The sequence below is a fragment of the Ochlerotatus camptorhynchus genome, unplaced genomic scaffold (genome assembly GCF_037179485.1).
Source record: "Ochlerotatus camptorhynchus isolate MF236.1 unplaced genomic scaffold, CSIRO-AGI_Acam_v1.1 ptg000266l, whole genome shotgun sequence".
NCBI lineage: Eukaryota > Metazoa > Arthropoda > Insecta > Diptera > Culicidae > Ochlerotatus > Ochlerotatus camptorhynchus.
Window position 1 is genome coordinate 3,469,768 of NW_027040756.1, and position 23,047 is coordinate 3,492,814.

Below are 23,047 nucleotides of genomic sequence, written 5' to 3' on the forward strand. Positions count from 1 at the left end.
CGTCAGTCCGATGCTGGCTGGATTGGATGTAGCGATAATGGATGGATTGAATGTAGAGATGATGGAAGAGTTGAGACTCGAAGCATGCGATGGGAGGAGGGAACTTGGCAATAAGATTTCGGTCAATTGAAATGTTTCATTTTTATTAGCAGAGGTCACGTAATAATCGAATCAAGTCTGGGAATTTTATTGACGTTACATATGCACGTTTTGCTGTTGGTAGGTTTATGGCATTCTAGTTTTAGTTGAACTGGATACGTGAAGAGATACTCGTCGCTAATGAAATGGATTTGCTTTTACTTTTGGCAGACGCTTTCGGATGGAAGATTACTTGTCTATTTATTAAGTGTATTTGTGGTGAATTTGTATTCGTAAAATTATCTTTCAGCTTAACCCTTCATCTATTGTACGCTTGGTACCATCGCCGGCATCACTGTGATATCGTCGATCTGAAAATGTAGTAGAAGAAGTGATTTATTTATTATTTTTCAGGTAAAATCTAAATATTTAGACCTATTCTGCGCGGCGTGTGAGGTGAGGTGAGACGCTGTCACTTCTGAAGTGACAATTGTCACCTCGCGTGAGGTGACTCTCCATTTGATTTGCACGGAGACTCACCTCACCCGCGGTGACAATTGTCACTTCACCATTACTTCACTGTCACCTCACCTCACACGCCGCGCATAATAGACCTAATTGTGATGATTGGACTAGGGTGAGTGTACCAGATATGGCACTATTTCTTTGATACACTCAAGCGCGTAGCCAAGTTTTAAAATAGAGCTGGTCAAGTTTCAGAATCATGAACGTTTTCTCTAAGTTCTCATCCGATATCCTGAAAAGTTTTCTAAAGGGTGAACACGGAACTCTTCTTCTTTTTCTTCTTCTTCTTCGCATTTCAAGCTTATTTATTATCGTGCTCTCAACATAGTGTTCGAGATGCATTTCCACAGTTATTAATCGAAAGCTTTGCATGTACCATTTTTGCATTAGTATAATTGTGTGGCAAGTACAATCATACTCTATACCCAGGGAAGTCAAGAAATTTTCCAACCCGAAAAATCCCTAGTTTTGTAGCTGCGCCTTTTTTACCGACTGATCTAAGGAAGGCCACAAACACGAAATTAATGCAATACCCAAAAACAGTTGTAAATTTTTATACATGTTACCAAATGATTTGAAAGTTTCAGTGATGATTCTCTCGTCCATATTGCACACGTGTAATTCTTATGATGGTCTAGGAGATTTTTTATCTCGATTTACAGTCGAGTGAACAGACTGCTTTCTAAAAATTTTGTCCAGACTCAAATTTGAAATCACCGGTTAAGCATTGTACTTGGTCTCACCCTGAAGGCTCTTCGCAGAAAGCTACAGGCCGCAGTCTCCACTATCCATAGATGGGTGTCTCAATCCGGGGTTGTGTTGGCAGTCAAGAAAAGTGTTACATCACATATATGCCGCTCTTCCCATCATCCCTTACAACACCCGATCAAATGTGATGGTATCCCTATCCCTTTCCGGAAAAACGTTCGGATTGTCGAAGCACTTCTGGATAAATCAGCTTAGCCATTCACTTCAACAAGATCCGCAACAGTTGCCGTACAATACTGAACTTGATTGGTGCTGCAATAAAAAGCTCACCCTGAGGGTCGCCAAAGTCGTGGTAAACAGAAGAATCTTCTATGGGATAGAGCTCTTTTGCCCAGCCGCTGAACTCTTCATCACCAGACTGACTCCCAGCCAGCCGCACTGTAGCAGGGTTGGCTTGCGTGGAGCATAAACACTTGCGTCGATGTCGATCAGTTTCCTAGAGAAGAAAACAACCGAAACTGAAGAGGGCTACCTCCTCAGAGAGGGGAACATACTTCTTGATAACTGGCGCATCAGAAAGTCCCCCCTTTGTCAGAAGTCCACTGGAACAAAGCTAGGGGATCGGGGTACCTTTCAAAGCCAGAGACAACTCTTCGGCAATGCACGCTTACCACCGATACACGGACGGCTCTAAAGCTAGAGGAAAAGTCGGATTTGGAATAGCAGACTTTACCGAGAGCCATTTTTTCCGGCACCCTGAACAATGCTCCGTTTTCTCCGCGGAAAGTGCGGCTATTCTGCTGGCTGTCACTACGAGCGCCAGCGAACCCATCTGCATCTTTTCAGACTTTGCCAGTGCCCTTTCGACCCTAGAATTCCAGTTCCCGGGACATCCCTGGATCCAGGGGATTCAAGAACACTCACCATCGAATACAGTTTTACTTTGGATACCGGTATTAGAGGTAATTGTGAAGCAGATCATCTGGCAGCTACCAGCAGCTCCGGTCGACTGTACAGTAAAGAGATGCCTGCTCCAAATATTAAGTGCTGGGTCTGGCTCATTATTTGTGAGACCTGGAACCATGAGTGGGCTTCCAGAAGGCAATCTTTTATTCGGAAGGTGAAAGGGTAGACCAATAAATGGCAGGACACCCCAAGTCGACAAGACCAGATCATCATGTCTCGTCTCCGTTCCGGGCACATACGTGCAATACACAACATGATTTGCGACACTTGCAAACTTACCATGACAGTGGAACACATATTGGTGGATTGCCCAGTGTTGAACAAACTAAGAAGTCTCTACGGTATGGAAGATGACGAGTTTGCAGATGAAAGAAACCGTATCTACAAAGCGGCTCAAGTGAATGGGTACGAAGGAGTTCTCCGAAAACACAAACGAGAGAAGCACCGACAAAATATAACGACACTAGAACCGGTGAAGTAAAGGGAATCAGTCTGCCGTTGTATCCCAGAATCACAAACCCAATCAAATCCACACTCAAGCGACTAGGACTACAGGTAGTACACAAGAGCGACAGAACTTTGCGTGACCTGCTGTGAAGAATGAAAAGTCTGGAATTTATCAAATTCGCTGCAAGAATTGTTCTTGGGTCTATATCGGACAAACGGGCCTCAAATTTAAATCCGTCTAAAGGAACATAAGCATGCTGTAGACAACAGTAAACCCAATGAATCAGCTGTTGCGATACACACAATTAGCTTACACCATAACATAGACTAGAAAGGTGCAAAACTCATCAAAACCGCCAAAAAAGCTTCACATTTAAACGTCTGGGAATTATTATTTATCACCAATACTGCTGAATCATTGATGAATGAAGATGATCCTCCCATTATATCCTGCCTTTTCAACCAGACAAATCTGAAAATCTAGTAGACAAATCTGAAAATCCAGTAGTTTCTCTTCTCTTATTTTTGGACGTGTACGGAACAGGCTTTCGCGAGAGTGACGTTTATTTGATCCGTTTCTTTGCACGGGTGTGTGTGTGTTTTTTTGTTGTAACTAGCGTAAGTGTGCCTGTCATTTGCATTGAGTGTCGGAGATTGTAAGTAATCTGAAGGATGCCTCGCTGGATACGCCCAAGACTGGACGGGCAGTAGCTGGTGGCCGTGAACGGTTCCTAGGGAAAGCACTAGATGCAACCCTCCTCCCAGATGACCATGGCAATACAGGAAGTATTACAACAAAGGTAATTGCTATTAGATATTTTGCAAACAGTGACAGATAGCGGACATGGAGAACCAGTGGAGGTGCCGGCGCCGGGCAAAGGTGTTTATCCTAGACAAATGATAAGTCACAAATTCGCTGTTGTCGTTGTCGTAGGCGCTGTCGTAATCGCCGTCGTAGTCGTAGGCAGTACCGTTAATATATTTAAAATTAACCACCAACCGCTGAAAATATGAATTATCGCGTATTTCTGTTGCTCATTACATGCCAAGTAAAATTCGAGAACGTAATTTCATTTGAATAGCTTGTTTAACCAGGTCTTAAACAATCGTCACGTCGGTCATAGCTTGTTATGATTGCCTGAACCATGCGTAAAGAGAAAATCGAAACATTAAACGTCGCGTAAAAGTGGATCTTAATGAAGGCCTCTTTCGTAGCTTTTAGTTTAAGGATTTAAATGATCGTCGGTTGCAGTGGCTTGCTTACTGAGCAGAAAAACGCGGTCCCAGGTCCTTTCATATTAAAAATGTATGGTAAGATCGCTTGTTTATCGTGTATTTTGTAAAACTTTTCTTTGTTTTCGGTGCCGGTTACTTGAGTAACGCTTTAATGTGATATGAGGGGCTCGGTGGCCTTAGAACAACCGGTTTTGCTTACTGAGCAGAACATCATGAGTCTAATTTCAAGCCCATCCACATTCAAGATTCGTCAATCGTTTTATTTGTTAACATGACTACATGGTAATAACAGCAACTCGATGGTTAAAAAGGAGCTCGTCTGCCTAGTGGCAAACGTTTTTGCTTACTGAGCAGAAGACCGTGGGTTCAATCCCAAGCTCCTTCGCGTTATATGATTGTTATGACATCAATTCAGCTTTTCGTTTACCAAAACGAACCCTGCTGCAAACCCAACCCTATTACCCAATATATATATTTTTTTTATATATTTATTAAGGAGACTTTCAGCCGTTGGCTGGCTCGTCTCCGACCAATTACCCAATATCCCAATGATTCCTCGTGGAAGTGCAGAGGTGTTCTCGGCTTCCATCAAAGCGAGTGTCACGTCAACACATTCCTACTCCTTCCTTTCTTGACCTGTGTTCGGGTGCGGCCGGCGCTGGTATTGCCTAGTTTTAGATCACCAGTTTTTACACATTGAGGATGATTGCTAGTCCCAAGCATCAACTATTGGTTCTCTGTGTAATTACAGCTGGTCTGGCAATAACAGAGTAGCAACCGTGGGCGGTCAATCATGCTCATGCTCTTCTTTTTGGACGTGTACGGAACAACGTATGAACATCCAGAGTAATTGTTCGAACATTGTCCCGGGCAGTATCACGCCCGAAACCGTTCGACAGAAAAGTAAATTTTAACGTTGTAAGAACGTGTAAGTGTTGTGTTTTGTCTCGCGTCGCGTCTAGTGAGTGTCTCTATGGTATGTCGAAGAGCATAAGGAACGCCCTATCGAATGAACCATCAGCCGAAGTAGCGGTTATCTGCTTCATTAAAGACGGCAAACTTTACGAAAAATATTTAACCCCAACGAATAACCCGATCGCCAACCACCTGCTATTGACACTGACTACCTGACCCCACCCCCGACAACCTCGACAAAATAACTACTACCTAACCTAAGCCATCAACTGTGACAGTAGTCAGTTAAGGTGGAATTCAGTTCAAACAATTCAACTACATACAAACTCATACTTGCGAGTGTATGTGTGTTTAAGAGACACTACTGAAATTACCCATTTTTACGTGGATTCCGGCACACAGTGAAAATTGGGAATACCATTAACAAAAACTTGAAACACTTACCTTGTTATACCGCTCACATGAATCTGAGTTTTAACCTTTTTCGATTAAAAAAGCTGCCCATTTCAATTGAGGCGCGCTTTCATTTTATTTTGGGCCGCCAACGCACACCCTCTCACTACACTACACTAACACACTCCAAAAAAGCAATGTTTTGGTTCATTGCTCATTTTTTTATGTTTCACAACACTTTCCGCTCTTGTACACGGCTTCACTTTGTTGGTCTATGACTCAACTATTATAAAAACGTTAAAAAATCCGCGGCGACGAGCACAAAATCGCGAAAACTTCACCAAACGAACTTTGCGAAAATTTGGAAACGTCGATCGCTTCCTCCCGGCGCCGTACTAGCACTTTCCTGTTGTTCAATTCTCTATGCATTGGTCTGGCTGTCAGGCTTGTTGTTTCTTTTACTCTCGCACTCTTAAAATGCAAAATGTTTTACGTCATCATCATTGCCAAACATCAGTGAGAAAAGGACAAAAAAAAACACATGACCAGTCTTGTTTTGTTGGCACAGTCGGAGAGGGTGTGTGTGTGTATTTTCAGTTGGGCTGATTCACAAGGTTGCTAGAATCATTTCACCGAATTCAAAATAAAACATCAATTCTCAAGTGAATGTTGCGTGAGGATTGCGTTAAAATTGAAAGAAATATTGATTGCGATGGCTTATTACACGTAATAATGCATTTCTACTTTCGTAAATGATAATGTCGAGTACTAACAGAAATTATGACTAAATACTAAACTTGCTTTTGGCAGCACTGCCAGCTGACTAATGTATGCAAAAATTATGCTCAATTTGTGCGTAACTTCTTCGTGTTCTGGGTGCAGTTTTTAAATCAGAGATAAAAATGCCGCATTTAACGAAGGCAAAAAAGGCGGCTTTAAAACGCAAAGCTTTAAAGCGCAAAAACAGGAATCCAGTATGTGAAAGCGTGGCGATGTATAATCCAGAACCGGAACCGGAAAGCGATGAGGAGTTTGAAGAGATTCTGAACTTTCTCTCTGAATCTGATTCAGCATGTTCGGTCAATTGTGAGGGCAGTGAATTTGAGTGTTTTTTTAAGTTTAAAGATGCCAATGTCGAGAAAGATGATGTTCAGATGATCGAAATCGGTAATGAGACCTGCGCGTTTGGTTTCGGAAGCGTATGGGAAACTTTTAATGCTTCCACATGCAGTGAGCTTATACATGCAGTGAGCTTATACACAAAAAAATGCCATTATTATCTGTTCTTTCATCAAACATATCAATATCGTCGAAGGAGCATTATTGAAATTGCTGCTTCTTTCGGACTTCGGATCCACAAATTATAGATTAGACCATAACCGAAAACTTGAATTTGTGCTATGGTGTTCGGTGTGTCTATACTAGCATTCATGTAAACTAAATACTTATTCCTATTAGTTAGGACCCGTCCATTAACAACTCTATTTTAAGTTTTTTTCAACCCTTTTTTCTCTAACAAATCCGAGATATAAGTACACAGAGGGGGGTCCCGTGGCGTAGTTGGCTACACGTTTGCTTCTCAAGTGGATGGTCATGAGTTAGATTTCCATACAAACCCCCCCCCCCCCCATTGGTAGCAGTACGGAAAACAAGATCGACGGAAAATAAATCAAAGGAAAAAAAGTCAGTAAATAATGCAATTTTGAAAAATAAGAAAATGTTGAACTCAATTCCCCCGATAAATAATAAACCCTTACGTAATAAGTACATGACCCCTTACATGTATGAATTTATTTGAATCTGAAGTTTACACTTGCCCTGAAGTTTTTAGAAAAAAAATATAGTTAAACTTAAAACTGCAAAACTACAATACTTCCCCCCTTTATAAAGAGAAACAATAATTTACTGTATGTATTGGTACTCCTGCACCAAAACCAATACATACGTTCAAATCATTTATGCATACTTATACATACAAAGGCTAAATCCAATCTGATTTGCACCTTAATATATTTGTACTACTATTTGAACTGCTCTGTATTTGAGGACCTCCCTCAGGAGCCCCCTACTCTAAAAAAAAAACTCTGTATTAAAGTGACATCCTTCCGAGACCGGTCGTCTTATCGGGAACCTCTTTTTGAGGCCCAAAATTATCAACTCTGTTATTTGGAGCATCCCCTTTTGGAGTTCCCAGAGATGAACCAGCCGATGACTGAAAGTCTCTTTAATAAAGATAGAAGAAGAAATGGTTATGCTAAGGTTTGTTGATCGTTGTTCCATTTGATTCACGAGGTCTACTCATTTTTAGGCGAATATTGAACAGTTGGTGAGATAGAACAATTCAGCAATAAGTTCAACTCATTTTAACGCAACATCGTCCACGTGCATCCACGGGATAAATGAGGATGAATGAAGAAGGGCCCGCCCTCTTTTCATAAAATGTTAAAGACAGAGAGTTGGCATTTCCACTCTCCCCATCCATTTTGCTTCAATCAGGTGCCCTGGTTTAAAACAGCACTTTCGCCTTTCTTTTCCCACATAGCACTGTAAACCCCCATCAACGACGAAACACACTCTAACTGCTCCAACTATAGGGATCTCGGCAGAGAAAAAAGGACTGCGTCCAATTTCCATCACCAATCACTCGAGACACAACGGCTTCAATTCGTCAGTACACAGTCTGTAAGACACAGCACTAGCTTCTCACCGGCCGAATCAACTCGCGACCAACACCAAAATCAGAACCAACAACTCCAGTGACCGAAAACAAACGCGTCTAACAGAGGCCACGGAACACTTCGATTGCATTTCTGAAATACATACTCAACGCACAAACACGATCGGGAGGTGGAACGCCAATATGTAGCAGCAAGGGAACAAAAAAGGCACAGAGTACGGCACGAGCTGAACTGCTTACGTTGAAAGTCAAACGCGAACATGTTGTCATCAAATAAAATATTATGCTGAAATACATACATTTTAAACATTATACACCACACACACCGCAAAAAATGAAAACGACAATAGTTCAACGTTCTACAATATTCTACTTTATCGACTTCTACTTTACCGACTCTAAAAATGAATAGACATTATGTCAAAACTGCCAGAACTGAGCTTACACATGTTTTTTTTACACGGTAATCGCAAAATACCCAATAATGACTACAAAGTAAGCATTTTCGAGGGAGACTGGGACTACCCATTCAATGAGTAAATATATTACCTATTTATGAGTATTTGCTACTCACAAATGAATACTTACTACTTCTTTTTGTAGTTGTAATTACTCATAAATGGGTAAAATTTTACTCATTTAATGGGTAGTCCCAGTTTCCATCGAAAATGCTTACTTTGTAGTCATTATTGAGTATTTTGCGGTTACCGTGTAAGGTGATACTGTAAGGAAGCCTTAGCGTGAAACTTTAAAGGCACAATTGTCAGCTTCCACAAAACATACAAATTTGAAATTGCTACTCCTTGTTTGCTGCGCTACTACAAACAGAGAGTAGTAATTTAAAATTTGTATGTTTTGTGGAAGCTTTCATTTGTGCCTTTGAAGTTTCACGCTAAGGCTTCCTTAGAGTATCACCTTAATGCGTCTGATTTGGGATTAGATGCGTCGCGATTTGGGATTGGACTGTTGGGGTGCGTTGCTGCCGTTGTCTTCCCCCGATCTCACTACGCGACGATTGTTCTCATATATGAGGCTGGTTGATAGGATGAAGTCACAACTATTGTTTTCGATGTTTACCTTTCTGAGCAAGCAATTCACATCGTATTGAAATGCAAAACACTTTAAATCCATCTGTTTTGAACAGTAGTGTGATTCATTGTGCATTACACTTGAATAGATAGTGAAAGGTTTTCAACATTTCAAAATTTGCAACACTAGAAACTAACGTGTATAACACATTGAATCTAGGAATGTGATTGTGCATTTAAAAAAAGACAAGAGTTCGATCAGACGTGTAGAATTATTTGAGTGTACGGCCGCAAATTAGCATCAAGTTATTATCCGCATAAGCATATTATCCGGAATAATTCTTTTGCGGAGCTGAGTCTTAAAATGTGATCAAGGGAAACATATAATGGGATTAAAGACAAGTGTTTCATATGTAAGAGAAGAACTGGTTGAATTTCTGCCCCTAGAGTTGAGTTCGGAAACAGTCAGAGCAGATCTTCTAAGGGTGAGAAAATTGCCATGACAAAGACAGCTCCAACCGGTATTATCTTCGGATTAAATTCCAACCAAGATGGTCCGGCTGTTTTGATGTCGACATCAGAGTTAATCAGCATGACTCTAAGTAAACATTTTTCAGATCATCCAAACAGGGACAGTATTAAAAGTTAATCCGAATTGGAGCTTACCGCCATAAGCGATTAAGCATGCCAGAATAGTAGATTTATTTCCAGATGAGATCGTGTTCTGAAAAACGGGAAGGCACTGTATGTTGATTTTTTTTTAATTATCGGAAAATCAGGGAATTTGATTTTCTTTGTTGAGTTGACACCTTGATTTATTCAGAATCGTCAAAATTTAACGGAGCTCAATGCATTTCAGGGGTTTGAAAGGGTTATTAGTTGTTTTAAAAATTTTATATGGGATTTCTACTTATTTTAGGCCAAAACTAAAAAAATCGTGCCAATCGGCTCTGGTTAATTATTAATTGTAAAAATCGCAAGATGGCAATACTGCAGACGTAAACAATTTGATCTCAGCATTTTGTTGTACTTAAAGATAGAAGGATAAGGTCTTCAGCATACTTACAGATTTGAACAACTTTCAAAAATATACCAACAGTCTATATCGAATGGATCATTTTTAAAAACTTGTAATCTTTAAAATTCAATATCTCCTTTTTTCTCGTTATGTGATTCATATAAACACTTTGGCGTCATCAAATAAAAAAGTGGGGGTATTTTGAGATATTTACGTTTAAAGTTTTCAAATGAAAACATCGCAGAGTTGACAACGCTGTAGACAAATAACGATTAAATAATCTGATTGTACGTTTAAAATGCTCCAAAAAGCGGACTCAATATAGCTTGTATCTTTATTGGTTTCAGAGATATGTAAACATGAAAATTGATGTTTATTAAAAATCGTCAAAACCGGGGTTTACTCCTCTGGCTATAACAGACATATCCGGAAAAAGGCTTGATTTGTTCAACGAGCAAGGACCATTGATCATATTTAATGAAGCAGGGATGGCAAACGGAATCATCAGAATAGCTTACCGTCTAACAGCACACACCAGGAACTACGCAAGCCGAAACCATTACGACAGTGTAGTTCAAATTATTTCATCCGCACGAAGATCCCCTGCAGGTATTCAAATCAATGCAAACCAAATAGAGTATGGAGTACCCAATGAACAGATAGAAATTTGGCAAAGAAGCCCGAGAGTTGAGGGGAATCAAAAAGTCACAGAGTAGAAACTAATAAAATTCGCGAGCTAGAACGTGAGGGGATGTGCTTCAGAGTAAAAACGGAATCAGGTAGACGAAGCGCTAACTTAACAAGGTGTGTTAATAGTCGCAATACAAAGAAACATGTCTATCAGGCTGCAGTATATAAACAGAAAACTTTTACTGGTACAATTCAAATGACGACGATGCGACAAGACCAGGAGAAGGAGAAGGCACTTCGATAGTAGTAGCGAAAATAATACATGCGTGTAATCAGTTTAAAATGGTCAGCTCAAACTCTTGTTCATACCTCAGCAATCATCTGGGCGAAAGTATTTCTATTCATAGCAACATATGTAAGACCAGTACAATCCGCTGACAACGGAGAATTCGGCGATATCTCTCAGGACTTCAAAATAGTCTCCAAAATAGAATCGTAACGTATATTTTTCTCATTATTAGTGTGACTAAATGTTATTATTCTTAGCGTCATTATAACTATTGCTAATCAGCGATGTTCAATGAAATCCATAGGTTGGAGGGGCATCTGGCCGAGCTAGATGAGTGCTAAGGATGGCATCTTGTACTTGACCCTACCTCCTCCTACCGGGATCACACCACTGTTATCAATGGTTGCACATTTTTACAATAAGTAATTTTTTTTTATCAAAGAAAAACAGATCTAACAAAAACAATATTTTATTCATTATCATTTATAGGTCATATTGGGTGACTTCAACGCACACATCGGCATTCAGGACATGACGGAAGAAGACAAACTATATATTGGAAGCAATCTCTTCCACCAACAGTCAAATCTCAATGGCCTGGAACTGAAGAACGTGATACACGGCTTGTGTTTGAAAAACTACCTCACGTATTCAAAGTCTCCTTCAGTAAAAGTAACATGCTTCAAAAGACGAAGCGACTCCCAGATTGGCCACTTATTGATGAGCATCTTTGCATTTGTAGTTTTTCCGCGAATTAAATGCTTTTACCATCGGGACAATATCAGCGACCACAAAATGGTCTTAGGCGAACTTAAAAAAAAAAGTAAACCCCAAAGTTCAAGAACCCCAAAAGCCCCTCATCCAACAAAACGGCGAAAGCTTAACTTAGACGAACTCAAAAATTACGAAGAGATAAGTGACAGATACCAAGCCACACTCGACCGATAGCTCGCATCGGTCCGGCAAGGAAACTTGGAGTCAATCGAGCGAAAATGGAGCTCTCTAACAAAAGTGATAACAGAATCTGCAAATCGTATTCTCCAAGCGTCATTATCGCCAATGACACCGAGACGGCAAGAAGCCTGTCGAAAATACACGGAAGCACACCAAAAGCTGCTGAGAGACCGGATGAACGCGGATTTGAGGAAAGCAAGTAATGCGACGAGGAGACAAAAACAGGAGGCTTTCGACCAACATTTTGACGAGAAAGAAAACAAGTTCTAAGAACAAACTAATAATGAAGGTTCCTGCGATGGTAAAAACCTTCAGATTCCCCAAAACGCATCGAAGGAGAGAAGAAAAAGTTCGAGGAAAATTCATCAATATCAGGATTTGGGAGATAGCGTTGAGACAGCAAACATCTCCAGAAACATTAGAAAACCTTCCAAAAGATGACGGATTGCGTTCAGGCCCTGCACCAACTAGGATGGAAATAGAAAACATCATTAGAGCTATGAAGAACAACTCAGCACCTGGATCGGACGGAATCGCCGCAGAGCTACATAAGGGGTTACGCCTACCTGCAAACTTTCAAAAAATCGATTTTTTTTTATTGTCCTAATCGAAAGTATATAAAGTCAAGAATATTTCCTCAAAAGACGTACAAAAATATTCACTTATAGTGGACTAAACCCAACTTGAAACTTTAAACGCGATTATCTCGGAATCATATTTTCAAAACCGGTGCCAAAAATTTCTAGAATTGTATACATTCGATTCGTCTGATTCGTTTTGATTTCTGTTCAGTACTATTTTGTGCAGTCCACGATCGTTCGGATTTCGTCTAGCATTTAATTTCGATTTTTTACAGCCGATCAAAGACAAATTTTAAGGATCAAAAATCGGCACTTCAACTTTGCAAGGCCGCCATTTTGTCAAAAAAAAAAAAAAAAAAAAACCGAACGATCAAGGACTAGTGTAACACATGCTTAACGATTTAGCATGTTTTTTTTTTTCATTTCAGATGATTACATCACAAACCGCAGTTGGCACCGCAAAAAGCGTTTTTTAGAACATCGTCCACTGGGAGCAGCCGTGCGGGGCACCAGGACCTCGTTTTTACAGCATCGACTGATAAATGTACCATTTAATGTGTGTTCAATAAACGGCAGAAAACCGATTTTCAATATGTTGCGTCGTTTTCGAGAAAAAAAAATCCAAACTTTTGCTTTTTTTCGGTCTTGCAGGTAGGCGTAACCCCTTAAGTATGGAACAGAAGACGCAATTGATGCTATAACCGACCTAAAAGCGGAAGTATTCAACACCAATGAAATACCCTCATCTTTGTTATCGACAATTCAAATACCAATCCCGAAAATTTTAGGTCCGCAGTCAACCCATGACTACCGCAGGATGACATTGTGCTCAACTGTCTATAAAATTTATGCAAGAATTTCGCTCGACAGATTGGAGTGACAATTGCCTCGAATACCATCGTATCAAATGGCGTTCCAGGTGAAAAGGAGTGCAGTGAACCAAATTGTTGTACTGCGAAGATTGCTGGATGAGAGATGGTAGAAAGATGAACCAACAATAATTGTATCCTCAGATCTAAAACAAGCCTTGACAGAATCGATACTACGAAGACCGCAGCTTTTTTGATGTCTTGTCTTACGGAGGAAACATCATTGCAATGGTTGGGACAAAGGACTCAATCAACCCCAAAAACAAAGGGCATAAAACAAGGGTGCCCATTAAGCCCTTTAATATTCATAATAATGATGCATAGCGTACTGTCAGCGTTACGCGAATTTAAACCGGAGTTAAATGTGGAACAGATTGCCAGCATAATCCTGCCACTAGTCCTTGCATATGCTTGATGACCTTCTTTTCTTATGCACTATAATTGAGGATGTGGAACGCATAATCGCTACACTGGAGGCGCTACTTGTATCTCTAGGATTGGAGATCAACACCGAGAAATCTAAAGTGCTGTTCAGAGATCCCTTCAACACGAAAAATGTGGCACCTGAGGAAACACAAAAAGCGGTAGTGACGAAACTAAAATACCTAGGGGCATACATTACCAGCAGCTTGACGGCAAAGGAGACTACCAGAGAAAGAATAAGAAAAGCATATAGTGCTGCAGACCACAGCATCCGATGGGCAACGATCAAAAAGTTTTGCCATACGCTAATAATTCCGATCGTAACGTACTCAATGGAAGTTGCGACTGTTCTAAAAAGCAACAGAAATTCTCTCCGTAGAATGGAAAGCTCTGAAGGCTCTTAGTTTTGAAGCAAGACAGCGTCTTGACAACATATAGGTTGGTTGGTTGGTTGGTTGTCTTTATTAAGGAGATTTTCAGCCAGACGTTGGTTCATCTCCGAAACATAGAGGTATCTACCAATGAAAGCCCAGAACAACCACCACAAACTGTTATCGATAACTCACAAAGTGCAAAAAGGCAGTCCCAACAGCAAAGAACTGGGAAAGCACACGATCAACAATAACATTAGAGTGGCGCGGCTAAACTACTTTGGACATGTGGTAAGGAACACATCCCAAGGAATACTAGGGAAAGCTCTCAATTTACGTGTGCCTGGAAAAATGAAACTAGGACTATCCTGTTTCACGTGGAAAACGAGCTTCAAACAGATCTTCGAAAGAAGCAACAGAACAGCGGAGCATTGGTCAGTCCGCATCGTGCTCTCTTGCCGTGCGGATCTATTTGCTTTTTGCTTAAGGAAGTGCTACTACTACCTAAAGCTACAACAAATTTAAACAGCACTTTTCAGTGCTCAACCTGTAAAATTTTTCTACCTTGTTCAACTCTTATTCCTCTTCGATCCTTGTTTGGACCCTACCCGAGGTAATCCTTCTTGGATATCGATTTGGAAAATTCCTCTTCGATCCTTCAGATTCTTATAGTAATCTGCTTGGAAGTCGATTTGGATAAAAATTTACTGCCGCCATGGCGCCTAAACGCAAAAGAAAGGGGCAAACTCTTGACCCCCCTTCTGATGAAATTAATTTGAGTAATCAATTTGATTTGCTCACGGATGATGAGAATGATCCATCATCCAAGAAAAATTCTAGTAAACTTTCCCGGCTTAATGCCAAGAAGGAAAAGATTCCCCCTATTGTGATAACCACTTCCGATTTCCATGCTCTTCGCATGGAACTTTTGAATTTCGTGAATGTTAAGTTTTCACTACAAATTGGACGTCGGGGTGAATGCCGTGTATTGGCTGAAACCTTGGACGGATTTAAATGTCTTCTCAAGTATCTTACTGAGAAGAAGCACAAATTTTTTACTTACGACACCAAAACTGAACGTGTGTTCAAGGTTGTCATGAAAGGACTGCCCAGTGGTGAATCCCTGGATCAGATCAAAGATGAACTGGCAAAATTACTTGGAGTTGTGCCACTCCAAGTAATCAAAATGAAAATGAAATCCCGTCCTGGCGATTCGCGCAACGGGATTTCTAATGATTTTTATTTAGTTCACTTCAAGTCTAGTGAACTAAACAACCTTAAGGCCTTAGAAAAAGCTAGCCTTATGCTCCATGTCCGAGTGAAGTGGGAACACTTCAGGAAGACTGGAGGAAATTTCCAAAACCTCACTCAGTGCCGTAAGTGCCAGGGATGGGGTCACGGAACTAAAAATTGCTACATGCCAGCTAAATGCATGAATTGTGGTGATTCCTCTCACGCAAAGGACGACTGTCCTGTGAAGGAAGATCCTAAGAAATTTAAATGTTCAAATTGTGGTGAAAACCACAAATCCAATTTTTGGGAATGTAAGACTCGCAAAGCGATCCTACAATCTCGTTCTAACCGACAGGTAAGAAACGCTCCACGTTTCCGACCAGGTACAAATTCCTCTGCTGTTAACAACGGTCAGCGAGGAACAAATTCTACATTCGTACCCGTAGGTACAAATATCACCCCTGCTTCAAATGTTTCATCTGTACCTACTCCCCTTGCTGCTAACAATGTTCAGCGAGTTAATGGAGCTACCTATGCTGCTATTGCAGCGGGTAGAAATCAAAGTACTAACCAACGTTCTAACGGAAATTTTGACAATTTTGACTTAGGAAGCATTACTGCTCCTAAAATGGAATTTTTACAGAATTCATTAATTGACATGATTTCTGATATGCTTAAATCTAACTCCATGTTTGATGCTATTCAAACTGGAGTAAAATTTGCTAATAATATTGTCATGACTTTAAAATTCAGTAATGGATTTTAAAGCATTAAATATTGTAAATTGGAATGCTCGATCTCTTAAAGATAATGAAGACGAGCTATTTAACTTTTTGCGAGTTCATAACGTGCATATTGCCGTTATAACTGAAACGTTCCTTAAACCTGACCATAAGGTTAAGAAGGACGCAAATTACTTGATTTATAGAAATGATCGTCTTGATGGACCCTGTGGTGGCGTTGCCATCATTATTCATAGACGAATCAAACATAAAATTCTTTCTTCATTTGAAACCAAAGTTTTTGAAACTTTGGGAGTTTCTGTTGAAACAAAATTTGGACAACTTACGTTTATAGCTGCCTATTTGCCATTCCAATGCGTAGGCCAGAAAAAGAATTTTCTAAAGGGTGACCTCCAGAAACTTACCCGTCATAGGTCTAAATTCTTCATTATTGGTGATTTTAATGCAAAACACCGCTCATGGAATAATGCTCAAAGCAATTCCAATGGTAATATTCTGTTTGATGATTGTTCTGCAGGTTATTACACTATTCAATATCCAAACAGCCCAACATGCTTTTCTTCTGCAAGAAATCCCTCAACTATTGATTTGGTCTTAACTGATACATGTCAACTTTGTAGCCAATTGGTTACCCATGCTGACTTCGGTTCTGATCACCTTCCAGTAACTTTTGAAATATCCCAAGAAATAATTTGTAATCCCAACAGCTCTACTTTCAATTACCATAGAGCTGATTGGGAGCAGTATCGAACATTTATGGAATATAACTTCGATCCAAACATTCCTTTGCAAACCAAAGATGAAATTAATTATGCTCTTGAATCTCTGACTACTTCTATAGTTGAAGCAAGAGCTGCCTCAGTACCAAAATGCGAGATTAAATTCGATTCAATTATAATAGACGACGATCTTCAGCTCTTGATCCGTCTTAAAAATGTCCGTAGGAGACAATATCAAAGAACACGCGGTCCTGCCATGAAGGTTATCTGGCGGGATTTGCAAAAACAAATTAAAAAGCGATTCTCTGCCCTGAGGAACAAAACTTTTGAAAATAATATTTCTAAATTAGACCCGAGTTCCAAACCCTTTTGGAAACTCACAAAAATTTTGAAAAAACCTCAAAAGCCTATTCCAGCGCTTAAAGAAGGTGGTAAAATTTTGATCACAAATTTGGAAAAAGCTCAGAAACTTGCTAAGCAATTCGAGAGTTCCCATAATTTCAGTTTGGGTCTTACTAGTCCTATTGAGAATCAGGTTGCTCGGGATTTTCTGAATATTTTCTCTCGGGAAAATATTTTTGATGATTCCTGGGGGACTGATTTGGACGAAGTAAGGTCTATAACTAAAAAGTTTCAAAATATGAAAGCTCCAGGTGATGATGGAATTTTCTATATCCTCATCAAAAAACTCCCAGAGAGTACCTTGTCTTTCTTGGTAAAATTATTTAACAGATGTTTCCATTTGGCATACTTTCCTGATAAATGGAAAAATGCAAAAGTTGTTCCAATTTTGAAGCCGGATAAAAATCCAGCTGAAGCTTCTAGCTACCGCCCAATAAGTTTGCTTTCTTCAATAAGTAAACTTTTTGAAAAGATAATTTTGAATAGAATGATGCTTCACATCAATACGAACTCAATTTTTGCAGATGAGCAGTTTGGATTTCGCCATGGGCATTCAACTACTCATCAACTCTTAAGAGTTACCAATTTAATTCGTTCAAACAAATCGGAAGGCCACTCAACTGGAGTTGCTCTTCTAGACATAGAAAAAGCATTCGACAGTGTTTGGCATGAAGGTTTGATTGCTAAATTGAAAAAGTTTAATTTTCCACTTTATATTATGAAATTAGTTCAAAATTATTTAACTGACAGAACTCTGCAGGTAAATTATCAAAATTCCAAATCTAATCGACTACCTGTTAGAGCAGGAGTTCCTCAGGGTAGCATTCTTGGGCCTATATTGTATAACATTTTCACTTCGGACCTCCCTGATTTGCCTCAGGGTTGCCACAAATCTTTGTTCACTGATGACACAGGCATTTCCGCTAAAGGAAGAAGTCTTCGTGTTATTTGCAGCAGACTGCAAAAAAGTTTAGATATTTTCTCTTCTTATTTACAAAAATGGAAGATTTCTCCCAACGCTTCCAAAACTCAACTTATAATATTTCCACACAAGCCTAGAGCTTCGTTTTTGAAACCTAGTAGTAGTCACATAGTCACTATGAACGGAGTTCCAATTTCCTGGTCAAACCAAGTGAAATATCTTGGATTAATACTTGACCAAAAATTAACTTTTAAAGATCACATTGAGGGCATTCAAGCCAAATGTAACAAATATATTAAATGTTTGTATCCTCTTATAAACAGGAAATCCAAACTTTGCCTGACAAATAAACTTCTAATATTTAAACAAGTTTTTAGACCGGCCATGCTTTACGCTGTGCCAATATGGTCTAGTTGTTGCACTACCAGGAAAAAAGCACTTCAAAGGATTCAGAACAAAGTTCTGAAAATGATTTTGAAGTTGCCTCCCTGGTACAGTACTACCGAGGTACATAGAATTTCGAATGTTGAGACTTTAGAACAAATGTCCAACAAAATAATGAATAATTTCAGGCAAAAATCGTTGCAATCCTCAATTGCAATGATTAATTCCCTTTACACTTAGATAAGATTTAGTTTTAGGTTTTAGTTTTAATATATCAATTGTTATACTGACATGCAGGTTAAAAAACCTGTTTAAAATACTTAATTGCCAAGACATGAACAATGTAAAACACTTAGATATATATCATAACAATTAAGGCTGGTACGTTACTGCAGTAACTGGAGCACCTAGGTTAAAAATGAAATGTAATTTATTTTGAATTTGGAAGAGTTAAAGAGTTAAAAAAAAAAAAAAAAAAGCGGAGCATTGGAGAGAAATGGTATACAACCGTGGCGAATACAAGATGACCACAAAGAAACTATTCAACGCTGTGATCGAGTCTAAATATGAAGATTCAGAAGATTCCGTGAGCACGGAAAACACTGAAGGTGATAGACGATTGTCAGACTTCGAAGGATGTTCGACTCCGGACAGCGAAGAGGAGTGTTTCCACGGATTTGAGCAACTGTAAGTATATTATCAATCACTAAACTAATCAATAACACAAGTACTTAAATGAAATCATAAAACAAGGTTTACAGGTATTGTAAAACATGGTCCTCTGTACGTTTACTTTCCTACTTTTACTATTACTACTGTTACTTCGACTATCCCCTATTTGAAACACTATTCCTCCCTATCCGGAATCTTAAGCTGGATTCACTTGATCCATGTGATTATTATTCTGTGGTGCCAAATCTTTACCTCTACCCTTGTGCAACATGGACAGTGATGTTTCACTGGAGACCTGGCTCTATGAACCCCTTTTGTGCATGAAAATGAAAAATGAAAATGAAAAATGAAAATGAAAAATGAAAATGAAAATGAAAAATGAAAATGATAAATGAAAGTGAAAATGCGAAATAAAAATGAAAATGGAAATGAAAAATTCAATATTTTATAGAATATTACGAACAAGCCGTTCAGCATGGTCTCAAAACCTTCCAACTATTATTTAAAACTTACGAATCAAGAGAATTTGAATGGATGTGAGTGGAGTTTCTATAGCTGCGGTATGGGACTTTTGCCCGAATAATGGTAGATTTTCATATGCATTCAAGTAAAGATTTGATTCCCCAACTATAAAAAATGCTGCCTATTGATGTAAAACGCTAGGGAAAACCCTGCAATTTACTTCGTAATTAAACCATAAAGCAGCAATTTTCCAGTAATTATAGAACCAAAAATGGAAAATCAGGGAATATCAGAGAATTTATTTTTCATTATTGAGTCGACACCCTGTAAATTGTTCCCGAATATTTGCTAGGGACCATGTACATAGAAAAAGATGAAGATTGAGAGAATATCGAAATATAGAGAACTGGATGTATGGGAATCTGAAGGGACTTCTCAAACCATCGAGATAGGAAGAAAATCATTATTTATAAAACCGTGCAATTGACGAATCATTGACCAGGACCGGAATTTTTAAACAGAAATTCAGTTGACACCTTGAACGCTCGATTTTCAACATTTTTCGTAGTGAACGCATTTTTGTGAAATTAGCGACATACGAAGAATCTTTATTATGACTGCCAGTGAGCAACAGTTTAGAAAGTTTCAGCTTATTTAAAAAAAAAATGTGTTTTTTTTTGGCAAAAGGTTTCTTTTAGCTCTAAGTTCTTACACAGTCAACCAAATAAGCCCAATTCTATACCGATAACCGATAAACGGTTGAGCCAAAAATTCAGAAATCTATTTGTTTAAACAATTCTAAAATGTAAGAACAGCTATAGGCTTAATTTTGAGATACACGGTACGTTCTTTTGAAGAGTTGGAGACCTGATTAGAAAGCAGTGATTATTTGAAACTGTAGTATTATCCGGCGGTTCCTGAATCATCATGACAAATCCAACCGAAGCAAACAAATTAGGATATATTGCAAGCAGCTTCAGTCAGCAGTATTTGCTCAGTGCCTTGACAGCATTCAAATTGTAGACAGTTGCATTCATAACAATGTCGAGCGTATAACAAAAACTGGTTTACTTCTCATCATATCGAGACGTAATTCAATCAACCGTGATGAAAACTCGGAAACAGATTTCTCGTCTCGCATTTCAACGATTGAGCGTTTCGAAATCCCAAAGACAACAATCAATTCAAACCAAATCGAATACTCACATGGACATCCAGCGGAGTCGTCAAGCAATGGACAATGTTTGCTGTAATATCTCCAACTTGCAGTTTTGGAAGTCGTTCTGCCAAGCCTGAATCGAACACTTTGATCATGTCGGTTTGAACCATGCCCGGGTGGATACTCTGAAACGTGCCGATTTCAACAGCGTTAATGTAATTTAGACACGCTGCTACTAAATCACTCAACTTACGGTTAATCTCACTGGCAGTTGGAAGTACACGAGTTCCTTCCGTACCACTTCTGCCAGACCAGTCAACGCAAATTTTGACGCTGGATAGGTTCCGAACATCGGTACCGACACGTCCGGTATTCGCTTTCCCAGAATACTGTTGATGATAAAAATATGTCCCGGTCCACCTCGTTCCTTCATATCCTTGACGGCTTCCCGTATGCAGATGCAGGTTGCAACGACATTCACGTTGAACGTATCGCGGAAATCGGCTGACTCACTTTCTAAAATTGAAAATCTTCAAAAAATTTGCTTCTCATAGCACAGCCCAAAACTGTCCACATTACTAACGTGTCACAAAATTACACCGAAACACTCCAGCGTTGGAAATCAGAACGGCGACTCCGCCCAGTTCCTTTCGAATCCAGTCAAACGTCTCCAGGATCTCCGTTTCGTTTGCAACATCACACTTTCTGGCGAAGATCTTTCCAGTGCCGGTCACTTTAGAGCAAAGCGTTTCGACCAGCTCTACCCGTCTAGCTATTCCGACCACCACCATACCGGCATTGGCCAGGGCGAGAGTCGTATCTTGCCCTATTCCAGAGCTCGCACCGGTCACCAAAGCCACTTTACCGAGCCACTTGTCCATTATTGTGCGATGTGTTGTCAGAGTCGAGTCTAACGCGGTACTAAGCTGAATGAACGGTTGTGAGGTTGATTTAAATGATTTTCCCTCGATGTGCGGCAAGTTGAATTGATGTTGACTTTGTTCTTGATTGGGAATATCGGATTACGTTAACCGCCGCAATTCGGGTGAAGGAGGGTAAAGCAGGCCAGCGTGTGCAGGTTGAAGTCTTTTTATTATTGTGGTGACAATCTGATGTGCGGAGTCGTTTGGGTTGTATCATATTAAGTTTTCTGATTCATTGTGCTCCTTCTTTGTCGGTCGATAGGGGCTGTCCGAAAACCGTCTAGCTTATTTAATCCGAAAAGTATAAAATCGATTCGAATTACCGATAAAAGTGCCTGGAAGGGACGGGTGGGAAACATGCTTTAAGATAGTTCGATTGCAGTAAGATAGTCTAGTTAACCATTTACTTCCCAGAAGGTTTTTGGTTGTTTTGAGATGCAAAAATGTATTTTTGAAAAAAGTGCTAGAACAAATCCAGAACAACATGTGAAAAGGGCATACAAGCTTTTTGTAAACAAACCTTCTTATGCCTTTTTCTCGCTACCCATATGACACCAACGCAAACCTTTAACATCACCGGGTAGGGGACACTTTCCCCTTCCCGATGATATTGCTGATTTGCGTGGGCGACCCTCGGTTGGTGAGAAAAGGGCCTACAAAGGTTTGTTTACAAAAAGCTTGTATGCCCTTTTCACATGTTGTTCTGGAAATGATGTTCCTTACAGCGTAAAATTATCGAATCTATCTCAAAATGCTTTTATTTAAAATCAATAGAATGCTATTTTTTCCAATAGTTGCTCAGCTGAATCCTCAAGAATACATGGACAAGCGACATGGACCCAATTTGTAAGCCGTTTTCGTGGAATCAATGCCCAATTCTTGCTACTCCTAAAGTGTGTACCGACCTGGTAATTAATTTCCATGGTTCATCCTCAACAGTAGGGTGGGAGTTTCCAACCATGTGGAATGACAACGTGATATGATTGGTTTAACTTTTAATATGTGTGCTATAGTTAACTCTCGGCTGTTGACTCAGCAACAGTTGTATATCTCGATGTCGATCGCGCTATCGACAGCTTGTTCATTCGATCAAATTATTGCTCGGAGTGCTTTGTTCATTGCTTTTATCGTTGCCGTGGTGTTTTTTCTCCTTTTTTCCGTCGATCTTGTTTTCCGTGCTGAGCACCAATGCGCACACTTAGACGCTACCTATCGACCCATCAACTCATGAACCGGGGACTTCCCTTCAAGGCACGATTAGTGATGTTATGCCTAAGAACATCCCGGCGGCGCCGACTGGGATTGAACCCAGGCCTGCTG

General features: G+C 39.7%; 2 protein-coding genes across 2 annotated transcripts in view; one reads left to right on the plus strand and one right to left on the minus strand.

The window, feature by feature from the left end:
- LOC135705388 (zinc finger protein 37-like) overlaps positions 1–11,668 on the plus strand; it is a 29,690-nt gene extending 18,022 nt beyond the window's left edge. The window contains exon 6 of the mRNA XM_065227105.1: positions 11,400–11,668. The gene's annotated coding sequence lies outside the window, so the exon portion shown is untranslated. The remainder of the gene's footprint in view (positions 1–11,399) is intronic.
- rdhB (retinol dehydrogenase B) lies at positions 127–21,721 on the minus strand. The gene is made up of 4 exons (XM_065227118.1): positions 21,388–21,721; positions 21,058–21,320; positions 20,852–20,989; positions 127–449 (listed from the first exon to the last, which is right to left on the minus strand). The coding sequence occupies exons 1-4, from the start codon at positions 21,683–21,685 to the stop codon at positions 402–404; spliced, it is 747 nt and encodes a 248-aa protein (XP_065083190.1). The 5' UTR covers positions 21,686–21,721; the 3' UTR covers positions 127–401.
- Positions 21,722–23,047: the final 1,326 nt, after the last annotated feature.

Bases quoted from the DNA above. Each gene is read 5' to 3' on its own strand.
- rdhB (XM_065227118.1), bottom strand. From the start codon at position 21,685: ATGGACAAGTGGCTCGGTAAAGTGGCTTTGGTGACCGGTGCGAGCTCT. The intron at 21,321-21,387 runs GTTAGTAATGTG...TTTCAATTTTAG, and splicing joins TCGGTGTAATTTTGTGACAC to AAAGTGAGTCAGCCGATTTC. The intron at 20,990-21,057 runs GTAAGTTGAGTG...GGCACGTTTCAG, and splicing joins AACTGCCAGTGAGATTAACC to AGTATCCACCCGGGCATGGT.